Below are 20,727 nucleotides of genomic sequence, written 5' to 3' on the forward strand. Positions count from 1 at the left end.
TTCTCGTTCCCATTAAATGCTGTCATCAGATGCACTTTTGGGTTTTGCTTTTTTAGGATGGTTTGGGGTGGAAGGGACCCCAAAAATCATCCAGTGCCACGCTCTGCCATGGGCAGGGACATTCCCACCATGCCCAGGTGGATCCAGCCAGGGATGGGGAATCCATGGAATCACCTGGAATCCTCCCAGAGAACAGTTCCTGCCCAAATCCAACCCAAATTTGCCCTGTTTCAGTCTGAACTCACTCCCCTCAGTCCAGTTTTCCATGGAAAACTTTCTCCTCTCCATTTTATTTCAAACTTTTGGGGGTCCCAGAAGTGACTTTGGGATTTTTTTCCTGAGTTTCAACTCCTCCTCCGGCTCCAAATTGAGATTTTGCCTTTTCTCAGAGCTCACCCAGCCTGGATTTTGGGGTGAAATGATCTGCCTACAACACAAAAATGCAGATTTTGGGTTTTTTTTTGTTTTGTTTAATTAATCGAAGCCCTGCATTGAATTTTCCAGCCGACTCACCAGGCTGTTCCCCAAAAAACAAGCCTAAAATTCTGGGCCAAGCGTGTTCAGGCAGGACCTGGGCACTGTCACCCTCCCTGGGGCACCAGGCTGGGACAAGTTGTGAAAGAAATAAATATAAATATTATAAATTATAGGCAAGGATAAGCTGCAACGTGTGAAGGAAATGAATATAAATATTACACATAGCGTGCAAGGACAATCTGCAAAGTGGGAAAGAAATAAATATAAATATTCTATATTATTGGCAAGGATAATCTGCAGCACATTAAAGACATAAATATAAGAAATAACTATATAACTATAACTATATATATATATATAAACATATTATATATTACATTTTATACATTTTATACATTTTATACATTTTGTACATTTTATACATTTTATATATTTTATATATTTTATACATTTTGTACATTTTATATATTATATATTGTAAGCAAGCACAATCAGCAAGATGGGGACATGCAGCTTAAAGCATGAAAGAAATAAGTGCAAATATTATATAATATTTCTATTGGCCAATATTTGCTAATAGCTAGAAGTAATGAGCGATTAAGCTGAGAATTAATGAGGAATTAAATTCCCCCCACCGGAATTTCCAGGGAATCTCGTTTCCATCTCCTCCCTCACCGCCCCCTCCAGGGATTCCTGTCCACGCCAATCCACTGAAATTCCTGTAATCCACAAAGGAAATCTGCAAATCGGCTTTTTCCACAAATCAGCCCCTGAACGATCCTTCCCCTAATGACAGAGGGAACGCTCCACAAGCGTTAATTACATCATTAATTATCTTTGTACACAAGCCTTGCGCCACGGAGCCTTGGGATTTGGACATCCAGATGTTGGGCAACAGCTGCATTTAGAAACACGAGCATGGGGATTGAAAGCAGCACCTCTCAGAATCCTTGTTTTGCTTTTTTTTTTTTTTTTTAATTTTAAATTTATTTGTTTGGGGGTTTTTTTGTAGGTGTTTTTTTTTGTTTGTTTTGGGGTTTGTTTGTTTAGGGTTTTTTGTTTCGTTTTCGCTTTTATTTTTGTGTTTGTTTTTTGTTTTTTTGTTTTTGTTTTTGGTTTTTTTGTGTGTGTGTGTGTTTGTTGTTGTTTTTGTTTTTTGTTTTTGTTTTGTTTTTGTTTTGAGCTTTTTTTGTATTTTTAGTTAATCAGCTCCTGCACGCCCTAGTATTGCGTGAAGAAATCGGAAAAATTTCCGAGGTGGTGGGAGCAAAAAACTTCTCCTCCCCTTATGGGAAACCCCTCAGGAAACCCCCGGGATTTCACTGGGCAGGAATTTGGGATATTTCTGGGCAGGAATTTGGGATATTTGGGGGCTTTTTGGTAGGAATCTGGGATATTTCTGGGCAGGAATCTGGGATATTTCTGGTCTGGAATCTGGGATATTTTGGGTGTTTGGAGTGTCCTGGGCAGCCCCGTGCGCTGAACGATTTGTTATTAAAATCAGATTTTACTCCCCTTTTCCTCCCTCTCGCAGCTCCTGCGCTGCCTGAGGTTTGATTCAATCAGATTTTTCTAACCCCAAACCACCTCCAGCGCAGGAAGTGCCTCTCCGAGAGGGGCAAAATTATTCCCTGGAGAATTTCCAAGGATTCAAGGGAATAATTTCAGCCTCTTCCCGGCCTGGATTTCCAAAGCAAAGTGCCCGGGGTGGATTCCCCGGTGTGACCCCGCTCAGGGATCAGCGCTCTCCTCTCGGGCAGGGATGGGATGGAGCTGATCCAACCCTGGGATGTGCAAAGGGAATTTGCCGGGAGGGAAAAATCTCCATCCCAAATCCTCCCCCGACATCCCTGCCCTTCCCTCTCCGCTTCCAGAGATCGCCGGAGCAGCAACAATTAATCACAGAATCCAATTAATCACGTTCTGATTCTTCCCTCCCTTCCTAAATCTGCAACTTCTTCCATTCTCTTCACAGGAAGTTTTTGGTTTGCCGTCTCCTGGCAGGAATATTTAGAAGAAGCAAATCTCAAATCCTCATCTTTGCCCTATTTTTGCGTTTCCTACACTGAACATCAGAACAAAAAACCCCGATGAATTAAACCGTGTCTTATCAGACTCCAAATATTCAAATATCAGAGATAAAATCCCTTAATTAAGCACAAAAATTCCATTAATGACGCTTCGTTGATACTCCAGCCCCCGAGCATTTGAATTTCCATTAAATTCAGCCCCCCGGGGCAGGTTGGTGGCCGGAATTTGTCACCCCGGAGCCACCCCAGGAGGACCAGGGTGACTCCGAACCACACCCAGAGGTTGCTAAAAATACTCAGCTCCTGCTCCCGCATCGTTTGTTTGTATTCCTGTGGTTTGTTCCCATTAAACAACTTTCCCTGCCCCAAACCCTCCGGAAAATGTGGGGTTTCCCCCGGGGGGAAGGGAAAATCCCAAAGGCGGGTGGGAAAAATTCCAGAACCGAGTGGGAATAATTCCAAATCTGAGTGGGAATGATTCCAAATCTAAGTGGGAAAAATTCCAGAACCGAGTGGGAAAAATTTCAAATCCGAGTGGGAATAATGCCAAAGCCGTGTGGGAATAAAAATCCAGGGGGAATGGTTACAAAGTCATGGGGGAAGAATTCCGAAGGTCTTTGGGAATAATTCCAAATCTGAATGGGAAAAATTCCAAAACCTAGGGGGAATAATTCCGAAACTGAATGGGAATAATTCCAAATCCGAGTGGGAAAAATTCCAAAGCCTAGGGGGAATAATTCCAAAACCCAGTGGGAAAAATTCCATAACCGAGTAGAAATAATTCCAAAGAACTCTGGGAATAATTCCAAAGATAAGTGGGAAAATTCCCCCATCCCAGGTGGCTCCAAGACCTGTCCAGCCTGGCCTGGGACACTTCCAGGGATGGGAAATCCAAGGAATTCCCTGGGCCAAGCCCTCCCAGGGAACAATTCCTGCCCAAAATCCCGCCCAAATTCCCGCTCGGTGCCCCTGACCCCATTCCCTGACAAAGGGAGGGAAATTCCCTCTCCAGCTTCCCCGGAGCCCCTCCCGGTGCCTTTTCCCGAGTCAGGGATTTTCAAGGGACAGAAGGAAAACCGGCGCCACTTTTGTGCTGTAAAAGGAAGAATTTGGGGCGGCTGAGAGAGGGAAAAATCGCGGGCGTTGTGGGGAAACTGAGGCAGGTTTTGCAATCCCACCTGGGACAAGCAGGGGGAGACGCGAAGTCACCGAAGGGACTCGGTTCTGGCCCTGGGCTCCACCCAAAAACCATTAAAATTCATTATTCATTATTTTTTTTAAATTAAAAAAATAATAAAAATTATTCAAACATTTAAAATTAAAATTCATTTTAAAAAAAGAGAATGCAGAACAGATTTATGTTGTTTATATAATTTAATTTATTCAATTTTTGCTGCCCCGGCCAACCCAACATTTTAATTTTCTTGTAATTAACTATTAGTTTATCTATTTTCTTTAAATAAATTTACTTTATTTATATAATTAATTAAATAGAAATATTTATATAAATTTATTTTATTTATATAATTAATTAAATGGAAATAGAAATATTTATGTATAATATTTATGCACGGTATTTATATCTTTCTTTCATTTATATCATTCTTGTATTTTACCCAACACCTATATAATAATTATATTTATTTCTATAATATTTGCATTTCTTTCTATAATATTTACATTTCTTTCTATAAGATTTATATTTATTTCTAGAATCTTTCTATTCATTTCTATAATATTTATATTTATTTATATAATATTCATATTTGTTTAATATATTTCTCTAAATTCTACACCTCAGCCCAGCTCTGCTCAGCACTTGTTGAGGGAGATATTTTTCTTTTCACTCCTCCTTTCATTCCCTTTCCTTCTGTGCTCCTCCAACATTTAATTCCCTGATTTTATCTTTTTGTTTGCCAACATCTTTTTCGTTATTTTTCCAGGATTTAAAATCTGAACAAAAATCAGAAATCTCGGCTCCCACTGCTGAATTTAGGGGGTTTGGCCGCTCTGAAAAGACAAAAAAAAAAAATCCCAGTGAACCTCAATATCCTCAAACATCGGCGTCCTGACAAAGGTGGGCCATCCAAAATTAAAAATTCCTGTTGGGACCCTAAATCCTGGGAGCTTTGAATTAAAAATGGCACACGGGTATTTGGTCATCAGATCAAAAGTCAAAATAATCGAAGTTAGTTTCTAATTGGACTATTTGGTGAAATCCATCACCGTTTCTTCACTTCTTCATTTTTAGTTTCTTAGGTAAAAGTGCTGTCCGACAGATAAGAATGAATAAACAAATAAATCCAAACACGAAAAAGAAAAAAAGAAAGAAAAAAAAAAAAAAAAAGCGATAAATTCCATTTTTAGCAACCAAAAAAACCCCAGAAAAGTGACCCGGCACATTTTTTGGAGAAGAGTCTCCCTGTATCAAATGCAGCTTTGCCTGATCCTCCCCACGCTGCAGGAATTTGGGATCAGGAGAATTTTGGATGAGACACCCTGGGCGTGCTCCACAGCCCGGGCAGAGTTCCCAGAGCTCAGGAATCGCTTCCCTGGCGGATTTTGGAGATTTGTCCCCGCCTGTGGTGGTTGGGTTGCACCACTTAATTAATGGCTTGTCTTCATTTTCTTCTGCCTTCACTCAGGGTCAGGATTAAAAACCAGAAGGAGATGAATTTCTCGTTGGGACTTGGTTGTTTATAAAATCTTATCTAAAGTAAAGAGAGTTTTGTAAGAGTTTTAGCTTCCAGATAAAAACGAGCAAAATCGAGTTTGTTACAAGGTGTTTTAATGCTAAACAGTCCAAGAAAGAGCTAATAATTTTATTATTTATAATTTTGACCCAATAACAAACTCCTGTGACCCGCAGTGCAGCACTAACTATCCAAAACCTGCTACCTGAAAATCATGAAGAAGGAGGAACAAGAAAAGGAAGGTGGGATGACGTCCAAGAACCTCCATCCTTGTCCCATACCCGTTACTATATCCTAAAAACCCCAAATTCCAAACCTGACACACTTCTATCCTAACCACACACCCGTGATTTTAACTCAAATTTGGGAGTCTTCTCCAAGGCCTCAGGTCAAAAGCAGTGTTCTCTTGGAGGTCAGCTGCAGAAAGCACAGGAAGTTCGAAACTCCCAAAACTCCCAAAATTCCAAAAATTCCCAAAATTTCCAGATTTCAATGTTCCAACGCCCGCCCTAGTGCCGCCTGCTCTTGGGCGATGACCCCGACATCACCCAGGGTCACTCTGGGCCAGGGGTGAGGGCCTTGGGTTTGGGGATTCTGCAGATTTTGGGATTCTGGAGCTTTCAGGATTCTCCAGATTTCAGGATTCTGGAGCTTTCAGGATTCTCCAGATTTCAGGATTCTGCAGCTTTTAGAATTCTGCAGATTTCGAGATTCTGCAGATTTCAGGATTCTGCAGATTTTGAGATTCTGCAGATTTCAGGATTCTGCAGCGCTTTGGATTCTCCATCTTCCAGGATTCTCCATCTTCCAGGATTCACCATCTTCCAGGATTCTCTAGATTTCAGCACTCTGTAGATTTCAGGATTCTCCACCTTTCACTGCAGCGAAATCCGAGCTCCCGGTAGCGCGGAATGGCGCGGCGAGTGACGCGTTAATTGCTGTTAATTACGCTCTGCCAGCTCCTCCCGGAATTGCTGCTGATGCGAGCTTTGTGCCGCTGATGTCAGCGGGCAGAAAATCCTTTGAAGTGAGGACAGCCAGCGCTGCGAGGCTCCCACCCCAAAATCTTTGATTATTCCTTCGTGGGGCAGCGCTCCTGACTCAGCTGCACCCGCGGCTCTGCGGAACCGGTTCGGGCACCAAAACCCAATTAAGCGTCATTAAAGCTGCCCCTGCCCTGCTCAGGGATGTAATTTTCGAAAACGATTTAGGATTTATGAGGCCCCGGCCATATTAAGGTGCTCTGTTGTGGGGTTTGCAGTCTGCGCTCGCTCTTTATTCCCTTTGTTACTCACGGGATGGTTTGGGTTGGAACGGGACTTAAAACTCGCCCGGTTCCGCCCCTGCCGCGGTCCCGGCTCCTTCCAGCCTGGCCTCGGATGCTTTCTTCATTTTGGGGGATTTTTTTCCCAAAATCGGGGCTGAACTCTGCCGAAATATTCTGGTTCTGCGGGGTTTAGGAGCGCGCTCCTGCTCCTGCTTTCTGTGCCCGGTAAAGGGTGCAAAAATTGCCCAATTTTGAATTTATGGGCGAATGAAGGTTTTCCGACGCTTAATTCTGGAAGAAAAACATTTGGGGAAGTTTTGAGAATGGATTTGCCCAGACATTCCCCTGGGAAAGTTGTGCCAGGGTCCCCTCCACCCTAACAGGGAACAATTCCTTCCCAAATTCCCACCCAAACCTCACCTCTTTCACTCCGAATACATCCCTGGCCACACAATTCCTGACGAACCAACTGGGAGGTTTTGGGAGGACCTTCCCAAAATCCCGGTGCTCTGCACCCCTTTTTTCCCTCTTTTCTCTTTTCCCCCTTTTTTCGTTTCCACTCCCCCTTTCCTCCGGAGGGGATTTTGGCGCATGGAAATTCCCGCACTGAGACGAGGTAAAACCATCCCGGGGTTTGTGACACCCCAGGAATTACTCGGATTTTATTAAGCACCTCCAGAGATCCCGCAGGGCTTTGGAGCTTATCGGGAATATTCCGGAGACATCAGAAAAATGAGATTTCAAAGAGGATCTCAAAACCTCCGCGAGTTTGTCATCCAGGGAAATCATCCCATGGTAATCACGGTAATGACATCCTAGAGGATCTGCCGTGACCTCACAAAGAATAAATTATGGAAAGTGTTTCATCAAACTCCTCGTTTTAAACTCCACAATTGGCATAATTCATGAACGGCTTGGTTTTTATTCCAAAGATAACCCTGAGCTTCTCTTTAAATTCGAGCCAGATCTTTCCCCTGAATTAGGAGCGCATCTGTAAACCCCAGCAATATTACGGGAAAGAATCGCTGATTTTCCAGCCTTTAAAGGAGGCACGGACAGAATTCAGGGCGCTAAGTTTTGCTTCTATAAGGAAAATCTTCTTGGCACTCCAAGACTGTCTGCACACTCCAGTTTTTTTAGCCAAGATAAGCTAAAAAAACCTCATTAACTCACGCTGCCTTTTCACCTCTTAATGAAACCAGGAGGGGAAAAGCAGGAAATTCCGAGATGAAAAGACCTGGCGGGTTCCCATCTGCATTTTTTGGGGGGGAGGTTCTTGCCCAACGCGGCTTTAGATAATCATAAACAGCGAGCAAAACAATTCCTGCGGCTCCAGGAGCGATCCCTGCACCGGGCTCCGCTCCCGAGTCATTAAAGATTTTTGCACGAAGGGTGGCTCAGCCGCCCCCGGGCATCCAGGGCAGGATATAAAAACCTCCCCATCCTCGCCGGGATTTTCTCACTGCCTCTCCCGACTCCACTTCTCTCCGCCTCTCTGAGTAAGTTTTGATTTTCCGCTGCTCGAAAAATTTCCTTCTGCCTTTGCGCGGATTTCTCCTCAAAATCTGGGCTGAATTATTCTGCAGAAATATTCTGGCTCTGAGGGATTTAGGAGCGCTTTCCTTGCTGGGGAAAAGGTGCAAAAAACAAAGCGAGGGTTTTTCCAGTGCTTTGGAATTCATGGGACAATGAGGGAATCGGTCTCTTAATTCTGAAAAAAAATATTTGGGTAAGTTTCGGGGATGAATTAAAATCCTTGTTTGATCCTGCGGCACGATCGGGGAGAGGTTTGGTGTGGATGGCAAGATCGGGCGGGGAGAATTCACGGAAAAATTGTGAAAATTCCTTCTTGGAAGAGAGCTCGGTGCAGCTCCAGACGTGTTTGCATCAGCCCGTTCTTAATTTAATTGGAGCCACATGGAGCTGCACCGAGCGATGATTATGGACTATTAATGTAACTGCGCCAATAACTTTCATTTCTAACCCTTCAAACTGATCTAAAATCCTAAAGCGCTTTTACAGAGATTAAATTCGGCATTCCTGTAGGTCAATGCTGCATTCTAACTTGAGGGAATTTGGAGGAAAATACCCTGCACGTTTTAAATTATTTTTTTTTAATTATCAGAAGGATAAATTTGATTTACAAGCTTATAAAACCATTCTGATGCTACACCAGGCTTTTATGTGAGGATTTAACCTGAAGAAATAAACATTATTAAATAAATCTCCCCCAGGTGAAAATGTAATTTTCTTCTTTGGGTTAGCTATATGACTATAGAAATATTTTAATATATATTATATTATATAAATATTTTAATTATATGTTTCACTTATTAAACCAGCACTTAACACTCCCACTTATTCTCAGCCTTTTGGGTTTTTTTTCCTGTGTTTGAGCAGAATATTTTCCTGAAAACAGGAATCTGCAAGGAAAATAATACAAAAATCAAGCAGAGTGCTAAGATGATTATTCCGCGCTTAAATAGGTGGAAAATCCGGATTTTTTGGTTTTGTTTTGGTTTTTCCCGTGTGGGAGGAACAGAGGCGCGGTGGGAACGAGTTCCAGCGCGTCCTCGGGAATTCCTCCAAAGGGCCGGGAGGGTTTGGGGCAGGGATGGGGCTGGGAGGCGGAGCGGAAGGAAAGAGGAGGAGAAAAGGGAGAAATTTTAATTCCCAGCGGGAATTCAGAACAAATCCGGGCGGGAAAGTGAAAGGTGAAAGATAAAACCGCGTCCAAATTCTCTCTGAGGATCCCCCAAAGCCAAATTTCAATAATCAGAGAAATCGATTCTTGTCTTTATATAAATTACCACTAAAAAATTCCTAAAATGAAATGCCAGTAATCAAAAAATCAATTCTTGTCTTTATCAAAATTATCACTAACAAGATCCTAAAATGAAACGTCAATAGCCAAGAGACCAATTTTTGTCTTTATCCAAATTATCCCTGACACGATCCTAAAATGAAATGTCAAAAATAAAAAAAAATCAATTATTGTCTTTATCAAATTTATCTCTAATGAGGTTCTAGAGCCAAATCTCAACAAATAAGCCATGAACTCTTGTCCTTACCCGAATTATCTCTCAGAATGTCAACAGCCAAGTGCTCAGCTCTGGTCTTTTTCCGAGTTATCGCTGAGGAGAAAGAAATGCCAGTAAAAAGTGCTCGACTCCTGTCTTCATATCAATTATATGCCCTTTTATCAATTTATATCTTTCTATCAATTTATATCTTTATATCAATTTATATCTTTATATCAATTGCCAAATGTCAGTAAAGAAGGGCTTGATTCGCAATTTCTTAGAGCCAAATGTCAAAAAGCGAATGATTAACTCTTGATCTTACCTGAATTTTCTCTTAGAATGTCAATAAACACGCGCTCAACTCCTGTCTTTACATCAATTATCTTTAACAATCTCTTAGAGCCAAATATCAATAGCCAAGAGCTCTATTTCTGTCTCTATCCCAATTACCTCTGGCGTTCATTTAGAGCCAAATATCAATTACAAAAGTTGAATTTCTGTCTCTATTCCAATTAATTCTGCTTATCTCTTGGAGCCAAATAGTTTCGGGTTTGGAGCTTTATTTGTTTGGGGTTTTTTGGTTTTTGGTTTTTTTTGTGGTTTTTTTGTGTTTTTTTTGGTTTTTTTTGTTTTTTTTTTTTGTTTTGTTTTGTTGTGTTTTTTTTGTTTTTGTTTTTTTTTTTTTTTTTTGTTTTTTGGTTTTTGGTTTTTTAGTTGTTTTTTTTTTTTTTTTTAACTCCACCAATGCATTGCAGGCTCCCTAACAAACATTTAGAGCCAAATATCAATAACCAAGAGCTAAATTTCTGTCTCAATCCAAATTAACTCTTCCGATCATTTAGAGCCTAATATCAATAACCAAGAGCTAAATTTCTGTCTCTATCTCAATTACCTCTACCTTAGAGCCAAATACCAATAACCAGTAACTCAATTTCTGTCTCTATCCAAATTATCTCTACCTTAGAGCCAAATATCAATAACCAAAAGCTCATTTTCTGTCTCTATCCCAATTATCTCTACCTTAGAGCCAAATCTCATTAACCGATAACTAAATTTTTGTCTCTATCTCAATTATTTCTACCTTAGAGCCAAATCTCATTAACCAAGAGTTCAATTTCTGTCTCTATCCCAATCATTTCTACCTTAGAGCCAAATACCCATAACCAAGATCAGGAAGGAGGTTTTCTCCGGGTTTGGAGCTTTATTTCTGTATTGTTTTGTTTTTGTTTTTTTTTTTAACTCCGCCAATGCATTTCAGTCTCTCTAACAAACATTTCGAGCCAAATACCAATAACCAAGAACTCCATTCCTGTCTCTATCCCAATTATCTCTACCTTAGAGCCAAATCCCATTAACCAATAACTCAATTTCTATCTCTATCCAAATAATTTCTATCTTAGAGCCAAATATCAATAACCAAAAGCTCAATTTCTGTCTCTATCCCAATTATCTCTACTCTAGAGCCAAATCTCATTAACCAAGAGCTCAATTTCTGTCTCTATCTCAATTACCTCTACCTTAGAGCCAAATATCAATAACCAAGAAATCCATTTCTGTCTCTATCCCAATTAACTCTTCCGATCATTTAGAGCCAAATATCAATAACAAAAAGCTTAATTTCTGTCTCTATCCCAATCATTTCTACCTTAGAGCCAAATATCAATAACCAAGAGCGGGGAGGAGTTTTTCTCCGGGTTTGGAGCTTTATTTGTCTTTTTTTTGTTTGTTTTGTTTTGTTGTTGTTGTTGTTGTTGTTTGGTTGGTTGGTTGGTTGGTTTTTTTGGGGTTTTTTTTGGGTTTTTTTTGTTTTTTGTTTTGGTTTGGTTTGTTTTTTTGTTTGTTTGTTTTTTGTTTTGTTTGTTTGTTTGTTTTGTTTTGTTTTGTTTGTTTTTTGGGGTTTTTTTTGGGGTTTTTTTTTTTGTTGTTGTTTTTTTGTTGTTTTTTTTTTGTTTTGTTTTGTTTTGTTTGTTTTTTTTTTTTTTGTTTTTTTTGTTTTTGTTTTGTTTTTGTTTTTTTTTTTTGTTTTGTTTGTTTGGTTGGTTGGTTGGTTTTTTTTTGTTTTTTTTAACTCCTGGAATTCTTTGCAGGCTCTCCCCAGGCGATGGCTTCCACCCAGCTGGCCTGTGCCCCTCCCTGCGAGCCCAAGTGTCCGCAGCCGCTGGCCAGCAGCACCAACGAGCCCTGCGTGGTGGCCTGCGGCGACTCCCGGGTCATCATTTACCCCCCTCCCGTGGTCGTCACCTTCCCGGGGCCCATCCTCACCACGTACCCGCAGCAAACCGTGGTGGGAGCCTCGGAGCCCTCGGAGGTGGCCCTGGGCGAGCCCCCGGCCCCGCTGCCCGCCGAGGTCACGGCCAGGCTGGAGGACAAAGCGGCAGCGCCGGCGCTGGCCCGACCCGAGCCGCGCTGCGCCCCCAAATATTCCTACACCTACTCCTCGCAATGGACTCATCCCTGCAATTCCTACCGCTCCGGGAAGCGCTGGAACTGCTGAGCCCTGCGGTGGGGGGTAAAATTCCAGATGAAATTCCAGCTGCTGAAATGGAATTCCAGCTGCTGAAATGGAATTCCGGCTGCTGAAATTCCGGCTGCAGCTGCGGCAGCGGCCCCGGGGCTGCTCCGGCTCCTCAGCCCCGCCAGAGCCAGGCTCGCGTTGCAATTCCTTTTTTGTTTTTGGTTTTTTGGTTTTTTTTCTTTAGTTTAGAGCGGTTTTCCAGCAGCTTTCCAGCGCAGTCATGGCTTTCCGCCGTGCTTTGGCTTTTCCCGGATTTTTTTTACTGGCACTGAGCTTGGAGAGGTGACTTGAAATGCTCGGATTTGCACGGGAAAAGGGAAATTCCCGGTTTTTACAGGCGGCATCACTCGGGTGCTGTGATCTGCCAGAGCCTCGCTGTACCCCTGGAATAATGCTCTTTGTATCCTGTACAGTTTTGTTCCAGGATTGTAGGAAAGCTTCTCTTTCCAAATAAATTTTCTGTACCAAAATGCTTTTTCTGTTTTCCTTTACCATATTAAAAAAAAAAAATAAAAAAAAAATAAAAAAAAAAGGGTGTAGGGAAGTTTTGGGTGGGATATCTTGCCCCAGAAGGTGCTGGGCACTGCCCAGGGACTCTGGGATTCTGGGATGTCTCTGGATTTATATTATTCCTGTGGGTCCCTTCCAGCTCAGGATATTTTATAATTCCATGATAGAAAATTCCTTCATTCTATAACAATAACTTCCCTGTTATTCTATTTTTTTTTTTTTTAATTGAACCTACACCACTGTTTATCCTCATTTATAGATATTCCGTGTTTCTACTTGGAATTCAAATGCCACAAAAAACTCGGGAATATATTTTTAATACATTAAACGTGAGCTGAACATTTGACCCTCCCCAGAACCCACCTGAACCCAACCCCTGGCAGTGCTGCGGGGGCTCAGGTGAGGCTCAGCCCTTGGTTTCCCAAATCCAGCTCAGGGCAGAGCGAATTTGCGAATTTCCCTCCCTTTTTCCCGAGCCCAAAGCCAGACGTGGATGTGTGGGAGGAGGAATCCACGCACGGATCGCACCTGCCCGAGGTGCTCCAGGCTCGCAGCTCAAAAAACTTTTCTGGCAGAAATTCAGAGCTGCCACGAGGGGCTGTAGCGAAATAATTCCCATCTCAGGGGTTAGGGTGGTCAAAGGGCAGCACCGGAATTGGGGAGACCCTCAGGATGGATCCAGGCAGGGCAGGAGCAGCTGGAGAAGAATTTGGGGTGTCCGGGGCTGAGCCCCCAGCGTGGGCAGCAGGGAAGGGGTGATTCTGCCCTGCTCAGGTGAGACCCCACCTGCAGAGCTGCCCCAGCGCGGGGAGGAACTGGAGCTGCTGGAGAGAGCCCAGAGGAGGCTCCAGGATGGGATCCCAGGGATGGAGGAAAGGCTGCCAGGAAAGGCTGGCACAGCTGGGATTGTTCAGCCTCCAGAAACTTTGGGGTGACCTCGCTGTGGCCTGGCAGGAGCTGCAGGGGCTCCGAGGAACACGGGGAGAGAAAATTCCCAAGGGATGGAGGGCCAGGATGAGGGGGAATGGGTTCAGACTGACAGGGAGTGGGTTTAGGAGGGATTTTGGGAAGTAACTCCTTCCTAGGAGGGTGAAGAGGCCCTGGCAGGGGTTATTCCATGGATGTCCCATTCCATGGATGTCCCATCCCTGGAAGTGTCCAAGGCCTGGCTGGACAGGGCTTGAAACACCCTGCGACAGTGGAAGCTGTCCCTGCCAATGACAAGGGGTGGAAGAAGTGGATTTTTAAGTTCCCTTCCAACCCATTCCACGATGGGACATTTCACACCATTGCCCACTTAGAGACTCATTTCCGGCCAGGAGGAATAAACCCAGAACACAATAAATCGTTGATGCAATGCAGATTCTTTATTGCGGGTGGCAAAGGCCACGGGCAGCGCCAGCGAGAGACGAAGCAGCGCAGCAAGAACGCGCTGGAAACCCAAAAACCCGGAGGCAGCAGCGAGGCCCAGGGCAGGGCGGCAGCGCAGAGATTCCCCCGCGCCAGGGCGGGCTGGGGGCTCGGAGCTGGGCAGAGCAGGGCAGAGCCGGAGCCCAGGGCAGCACAGAGGGAGCAGCTTCGGGGGGCAGCGCTGGGGAGCCCGAAGGCGGCGGGCGAGGCTCGGCAGGGTCACCCTGGCGGGGCACGGCGAGCCCGCGGCTCCGGGGGCAGCGGGGCCAGCGCGGAGCAGCGGCTGCAGCTCCATCCTGCAGCTCCATCCTGCAGCTCCATCCTGCCCCGGGCGGCGCAGGGGTTTGGGGCTCAGCAGGGCTTAGCAGGGCCCGCAGCCTCGGGGGACGCCGCAGCTGCCCCCAAAACCTCCAAAGCCGCCGGAGCCCCCGCGGCGTCCAGCGGAGCCCCCGGAGCCGCCTCCGACGTAGGGAACTCCTGCCGAGCCCACGGAGCTCTGCTGCGAGAAGGAGCTGAGGATGGGCCCGGGGAAGGTGACCACCGTGGCCGGGGGCTGGATCACCACCGTGGAGTCGGGGCACTGCCGCACGCAGGCCTCGTTGCAGGTGTCAGCCAGAGGGGCCGGGGCGGCCACTCCGCAGCTGGGGGCACAGCAGGACATCCTTAGGATCGGCAGGGGAAGCTGCAAGACAAGGCACAGCCTCGGGCTCATCCCAAATCTCTGCTCCTCTCTCCCTCCTGGAGACTCGGCCCAGGACACGCTCTGGATCATCTCAGGCCTTCCCGGAAAAACCCCTGGAGCAGCTGGAATGGCTCCTGGAAACCCTCGCTGCCCTCGCCATCCCCGGCTCTACCCGGCCCGTGGGAATGAAGACAATCTCCCCCATCCCCATCACCAGGCTCTCAGCAGACTGGAGCCCACGGGGATAACCCCAACCATCCTAAATGTGCACTGGGAGAGCTGCTGGAGCAAAGATTCCTCGGGAAATCCAGAGATTCCCTGGGAAAGGCGAGGGGGAGAAGAGAGGATGGAGGGAAGACTCGGACTCACCACAACGATCAAGGAGAAGAGTGAAGTGGAGAGAGCTGGATGGAGCCCTGTGGAGCTCTCGGCCCTTTTATACATCCCAGAGTGCCCGGGGCATCGGCCAGGGGTGGGGGCAGGAGCCCCAACTGACCATGGAATCAAGCGAACAAACCTCATGACACAAACTGGAACGCGGGGCAATTAAATCCATCCTCACTGGGGCTAGGGGCAAGCAAAGGTGGCCTGGAGAGCCACCAGGCCCTGGGACCAACAGCCTGTGACCAATCACTGTGTTAAAGATGATTTGTTGTACTCAGAGCCCAAATAAAACCCAATGTGTTCCTAATCCCCCGCTTTGCTTATGCACGAGAGTTTTGGGCATCACTCAGGAGCGCTTTGAAATGCTGGGCACAGCCAGCACATCTGTCATTAATCCCTTTTTTACGGGCTGCTAAACAGGGACGCCGGGAGGAAGAAGCCATCCCACCCACTGCGGGCACATCCCAAACGCCAGACGTGGCAGGAGAGGTCACGGGAGCGCAGAGTCACAGAGAGGGTCGGGGTGGAAGGGACCGCAGGGGGACATCAGGAGAGGGTCATCACGAGAGGGACAGGGACATCAGCCCTGGGTCTTCAGCCCCGAGTCATCAACAGAGAGACAGGGACATCAGGAAAGGGACGTCGGGAGAGGATCAGGGACATCAGCTCCGGGTCAGGGACATCAGGAGAGGGATATTAGCCCTGGGTCATCAGGAGAGGGACGGGGACATCAGCACAGGGTCAGGGACATCAGCCCCAATGTCCTGCCCAGGCAGGGTCACCCCACACGGCACTCTGCCGGGCTGGGCACAGAGGGAGAAACCCCCAGAGATATTTGTGCCACAGGAGGATTTGTAAAGTCCCCGAATGACCCGACGGACGTGCACAGAGCAGAGATGGAGCCCATGTGAAGAAACTTCATCCTGGGTGGGACAGGGATGAGATCAGGAATAAACGAGGAAGGGGAGGCTGATACAGAGGGGCAGGAGAGCAGAAGGAAAATCAGGAAACACTCAGCCCCTCCAGCCCCGTGTGTGCTACCTGGAGTGTTGTGCGAGCCCCCCAGAGCCAGGCTGGCCCTGGCCGTGACCCCAGGCCGGGCTCAGCTGGGCGCTGCTGCTCACAGGCACAGCCAGGCTGGGCTCAGGGTGGCGGGGCTGGGCACGGCCGCATCCCAAAGGAACTCGGGATTCTTTGTAAGCAAAGTGAGGGATTAGGGCCAGAGCGGGGTTTATTGGGGCTGCAAGCTCAGCTCCGGCAGCGCCGTGTCTGTTCTGTCATGTAATTAATGACGGGCCAGGACTGGCCCTGCGAGCGCTTCTCTCTTGCCCATTCAATTCCACACCAATGTCCACAATGGGGGGTGACAGAGTTTTCCTGCGTCCCTTCGATTTATGAAGCGTGCATTCCTAATTACCACGGAGGGATCTGCCCCCACCCCCTGGACACTGCCCCAGGCTTTTTGGGGTGTATAAAAAGAGCCGAGCTCCTTGCAGAGCTCCATCCACACTCCTCCACTTGACTCCTCTCATCACCCAGGTGAGTGCAGCTCCCCAAAACCTCTTTGGGGATCTCTCTCTGTCTCCTTCCATGCAATTCCTTTCTAACACCTTTCCTTCTCTTTGGGGATGTTTTCCAGAAACCTTTACCTGTCTCAAGGATGTCCTGCTCCAGCCTGTGTGTCCCCAGCTGCGGGGTGGCCACCACGTCCCTCTGGCTGACACCTGCAACGAGGCCTGCGTGCGGCAGTGCCCCGACTCCACGGTGGTGATCCAGCCCCCGGCCACGGTGGTCACCTTCCCCGGGCCCATCCTCAGCTCCTTCTCGCAGCAGAGCTCCGTGGGCTCGGCAGGAGTTCCCTACGTCGGAGGCGGCTTCGGCGGCTCCGCTGGACGCCGCGGGGGCTCCGGCGGCTTTGGAGGTTTTGGGGGCAGCTGCGGCGTCCCCCGAGGCTGCGGGCCCTGCTAAGCCCCAGCCCGAGCGCGCCCCCAGCCCCAGCAGAGCTCCAGCACCGCCCCCGGCACATCCCCGCTCGCCCCCGCCTGAAGGAAGGAAATCCCTCGTTCCCCTCCGGCCGCCGGGGCCGCTGCGGCCCGAGCCCGCCCGGGGCCCCGCTCTGCCCCGCTCCTGCCGCGCCCGGAGCCCCGCAGCGCCCGCTGCCCGCTCCCAGCTCGGCCCCAGCTCGGCTCCTGCCCCCGCGCCTCGGCCCGGGCTCCGCCGGGCTCTGCCCACGGCCGGGACACGCGGGGAGCGCTCGGCCCGGGCCCCGCTGCTCTGCCGGCCGCCCCCCGGCCCCGCTCGCCAATAAAAGCTGGCTTGCATTGCAATGTTCACCTGCTCCCGTCTGCTCTCTGCTCCGCACCCGCACCCGAGCCCACAGCGTTCCGGGAGGGTTCTAGAGTGTTCCGGGAGGGTTCTAGAGTGTTCCGGGAGGGTTCTAGAGTGTTCCGGAAGGGTTCTAGAGTATTCCGGGAGGGTTCTGGGAGGGTTCCGGGAGGGTTCTAGAGTGTTCCGGAAGGGTTCTAGAGTGTTCCGGGAGGGTTCCGGGAGGGTTCTGGGGATGTTCTGGACGGTTCCGAGAGGGTTCTGGGGGGTTCTGGAGGGATCCCAGAGGATTAGAGGGTTCTGGGGGTTCCGCCCAGCCCCGCTCGGACAAGGCTCAGGACAAGCCCTGCGAGCTGCCCGGACTCCTCCTGCCCGTCCTCGGCCACCGCAGCCCCTGCAGCAGAGTCCCCCCGGCCGGACCCCGCTCAGCTCCCGGCACGGAGCCTCTCCCGCTGTCCCTGGGCTCCTGCCCACCCTGGGCTCCTGCTCTGCAGCCCCACGCGAGCCCCGCGCCCCAGGGCCAGCGCCCTTCCCACTCGGGCCATTCCCCAGGGGCCGCCTGGAGCCCCGGGGCCGTGGGGACTGGGGGGCGAGCGGAGTCCCCCCAAGGGACCTGGCCCAGCTCGGGGGCTCTGGGGAGGCGCTGGCTCGAGAGGGCAGAGGGCGAACAGCCCCAGCACTGCCCCCGCTCCTTGCCCTGCGCCCCTCACACATCCCTGCAGCCTGGAACCCCCTCCTGCCCCTGATTCTCACGGGCATTACTCGGCTCCTCGGAGCGTTGCTGGTCCAGTCTCGCCCCCACTGCAGGTTCAGGAGCCTTTCCTGAGGTCCCCGGTGTCACCCAGCCCTTCCCAGGATCTCCGGTGCCACTCAGCCCTCCCTGGAATCCCGGGTTTCACCAGGCCATTTCTGCCATCCCGGGTGTCACCCTGACTTTCCTGGTGTCCCCGGTGTCACCCAGCTCTCCCCTGGGACTCGGCTCTGCCCACAGCGGCAGCAGAGCTTGCCACAGCCCCGAGCTCCCAGCCAGAGTGTTCTGGCTCTTGGCTTTCCCTGCTCACACTGAGTTACACAGCCAAGAATAAAATATTATTTCATATATTCCGAATATCAGATACATCGAAACTGTTGCCATAATATGAACAGAGTATGAAATAACATTGTCTAAAACTGATCTGGATGAACTTACAAACGAATACAAAATCCCAAACCCAGGGAGGTTTTGGTGATAAGTTGATCTCTGCAATGAATTTTCAGACGCATCCATAGACAAAGGAAGGGACCTATGTGGGGTGGGGACTCCAAGTTAGCACTTCAGGAGCTTTGTGCTCCATTGGTCCGAACCCTGCGCTCATTCCGTGGCGTGGAGAGGGCTCTGGGAATTCCTGCTCGGGGCCATCTCCTCCCTGGCCTGCAGCCACCACCCCCAGCTGGCCAGGCCGGGACCCCCGGGCCCTGCAGCGGGGATCGCTGCCATTCCCTGCACCCCTCGATGTGCCCGAGCAGCGCCAGCCCAGCCCCAGAGGTGATGTGGGGTTTGCTGCTGTGGCTGAGGATTGGGAAGAGTTCCTGCCAGAGCCCCGTGGCCCCTTTCCTGCTGCCAGCGAGGCTTTGGGGATGTCCCACGGTCCCTGCTGGGGCCAGAGCACGGCAAGCCGGGCGGGATGTGCTGCCCAGAGCCTGCGGGCTCTGACACCCATGGAACACACGGAGCCACCCGTGCCCGGCTCCAGGGGCACCGCCCAGGGCATCCCAGAGCCCAGCACGCACCCAGGAGATCGGGGCAGCGCGGAAAAGGGAGGCTGAAGGAGAACCAGGAGTCAACATTGCAATGCAAGACGGATTTTATTGCAGGGGGAGGGCAGGGGGGGCTCGGCAGAAGAGCAGGGCCATGGCCAAGGGTTTCCCCTGGGTGTCCTGGCCCCGGGTGAGCAGGAGCAGCAGCCCCGGGCGAGTCTCTGGCACCGGGGCACCAGGAGCCCCGTGGCGAGGCTCAGGCGGGGCAGGGACGAGGCAGAGGTGCTTCCCGAGCTGGCACGGGGCTCCCGAGGAGAGGAGCTTTTCCTTCACACAGCGTCGGGTCGGGATGTGCCGGGGTTTCTCCTGGAGCTCTCGTTGGTCGGAGGCCGCGCTGGCGCTGGGGCTTAGCAGGGCCCACAGTTGCCATTGAGGTAGCGGTGGCCACTGCTCCAGCCCCCGTAGCCACAGCTCCCAGAGCCCCCGTAGCCTCCATAGCCTCCATATCCTCCACAGCCCCATCCCCCGTAGCCCCCACGGCCTCCATAGCCCCAACCCCCGTAGCCCCCACGGCTTCCATAACCCCAGCCTCCATATCCTCCATAGCCACCAAATCCTCCGTAGCCCCCGTAGCCACCACGGCCTCCAAAGGAGCCCCCGGAGCCGGCTCCCACGTAGGGAGCTCCTGCCGAGCCCACGGCGCTCTGCTGGGGGAAGGAGCTGAGGATGGGCCCGGGGAAGGTGACCACCGAGGCCGGGGGCTGGATCACCACCGTGGAGTCGGGGCACTGCCGCACGCAGGGCTCGTTGCAGGTGTCAGCCAGAGGGGCCGGGGTGGCCACCCCGCAGCTGGGGACACACAGGCTGGAGCAGGACATCCTTAGGATCGGCAGGGGAAGCTGCAAGACAAGGCAGAGCCACGGCTCAGGCCAAGGGATCATCCCAAATCCTCTCTCGCACCTGCAGCCCTTGTCCCATCCGGATCATCTCAGATGTTCTGAACACAGCCCCATCCCGTGGAAATGCCTGCTCAGATCCCTCATTCCTCTCGCCATCCCTGGGTCTTGCTTGCCCATGGGAACAAAGAAAACATTGACATCCACAAGACAGAAAATCCTCAAGCTTCCAAAAGCCCTTAGTCTGCCAGTGGAACATCAACCCTCCTAACTCTGCACTAGGAGAGCAAGAGGAACAAAGGTTCATCTAGAAAGCCCTAAAGATTCCTTGAGAAAGCCTCGAAGATTCCTTGAGGAAACCTCAAAGATTCCTTAAGAAAGCACCAAAGATTCCTTCAGAAAGAAATGGATGAAGAAGGAAAGAGGAAGGAAGGCTTGGACTTACCAAGTTGATAAGGCGAGTCAAGCTGTGGAAGATGGATAGAGCTCTGTGAAAGGTCTGGGCCTTTTATACATCTCCCAAAGGGCCTGGGGCGTCAGGAAAAGGGAGCGGTGGCACAAAAAAACACCTAATTAGGAATTCCAGCTGACAAGCTTCATCAAAAAGATAATGTTGCAATACAATTATACACCTCAACATCAGGGAGATTGGTGTGGAAACGTGTCCTGGACCATGGGAGGAGAGATGTGGCCCGTCATTAATTACATGACGGAACAGACACGGCGCTGCCGCAGCTGAGCTCGCAGCCCCAATAAACCCCGCTCTGGCCCTAATCCC

At 49.6% G+C, this 20,727-nt stretch overlaps 3 protein-coding genes and 1 pseudogene across 3 annotated transcripts; 2 read left to right on the forward strand and 2 right to left on the reverse strand.

Moving 5' to 3' along the window:
• The first annotated feature begins 7,783 nt into the window (after window positions 1-7,783).
• On the forward strand, window positions 7,784-12,464 carry LOC130263139 (feather keratin 4-like). Its single transcript, XM_056510607.1, has 2 exons — window positions 7,784-7,966; window positions 11,578-12,464. The coding sequence occupies exon 2, from the start codon at window positions 11,592-11,594 to the stop codon at window positions 11,982-11,984; it is 393 nt and encodes a 130-aa protein (XP_056366582.1). The 5' UTR covers window positions 7,784-7,966; window positions 11,578-11,591; the 3' UTR covers window positions 11,985-12,464.
• Window positions 12,465-14,286: 1,822 nt separating this feature from the next.
• Window positions 14,287-14,586, reverse strand: LOC130263246 (claw keratin-like). The gene has a single exon (XM_056510782.1). The coding sequence runs from the start codon at window positions 14,584-14,586 to the stop codon at window positions 14,287-14,289; it is 300 nt and encodes a 99-aa protein (XP_056366757.1).
• Window positions 14,587-16,651: 2,065 nt separating this feature from the next.
• Window positions 16,652-16,959, forward strand: LOC130263247 (claw keratin-like; annotated as a pseudogene).
• Window positions 16,960-19,272: 2,313 nt separating this feature from the next.
• LOC130263150 (claw keratin-like) lies at window positions 19,273-19,931 on the reverse strand. The gene has a single exon (XM_056510621.1). The coding sequence runs from the start codon at window positions 19,929-19,931 to the stop codon at window positions 19,461-19,463; it is 471 nt and encodes a 156-aa protein (XP_056366596.1). The 3' UTR covers window positions 19,273-19,460.
• Between the last annotated feature and the right edge of the window lie 796 nt (window positions 19,932-20,727).

The sequence above is a fragment of the Oenanthe melanoleuca genome, chromosome 25, assembly GCF_029582105.1.
Source record: "Oenanthe melanoleuca isolate GR-GAL-2019-014 chromosome 25, OMel1.0, whole genome shotgun sequence".
NCBI lineage: Eukaryota > Metazoa > Chordata > Aves > Passeriformes > Muscicapidae > Oenanthe > Oenanthe melanoleuca.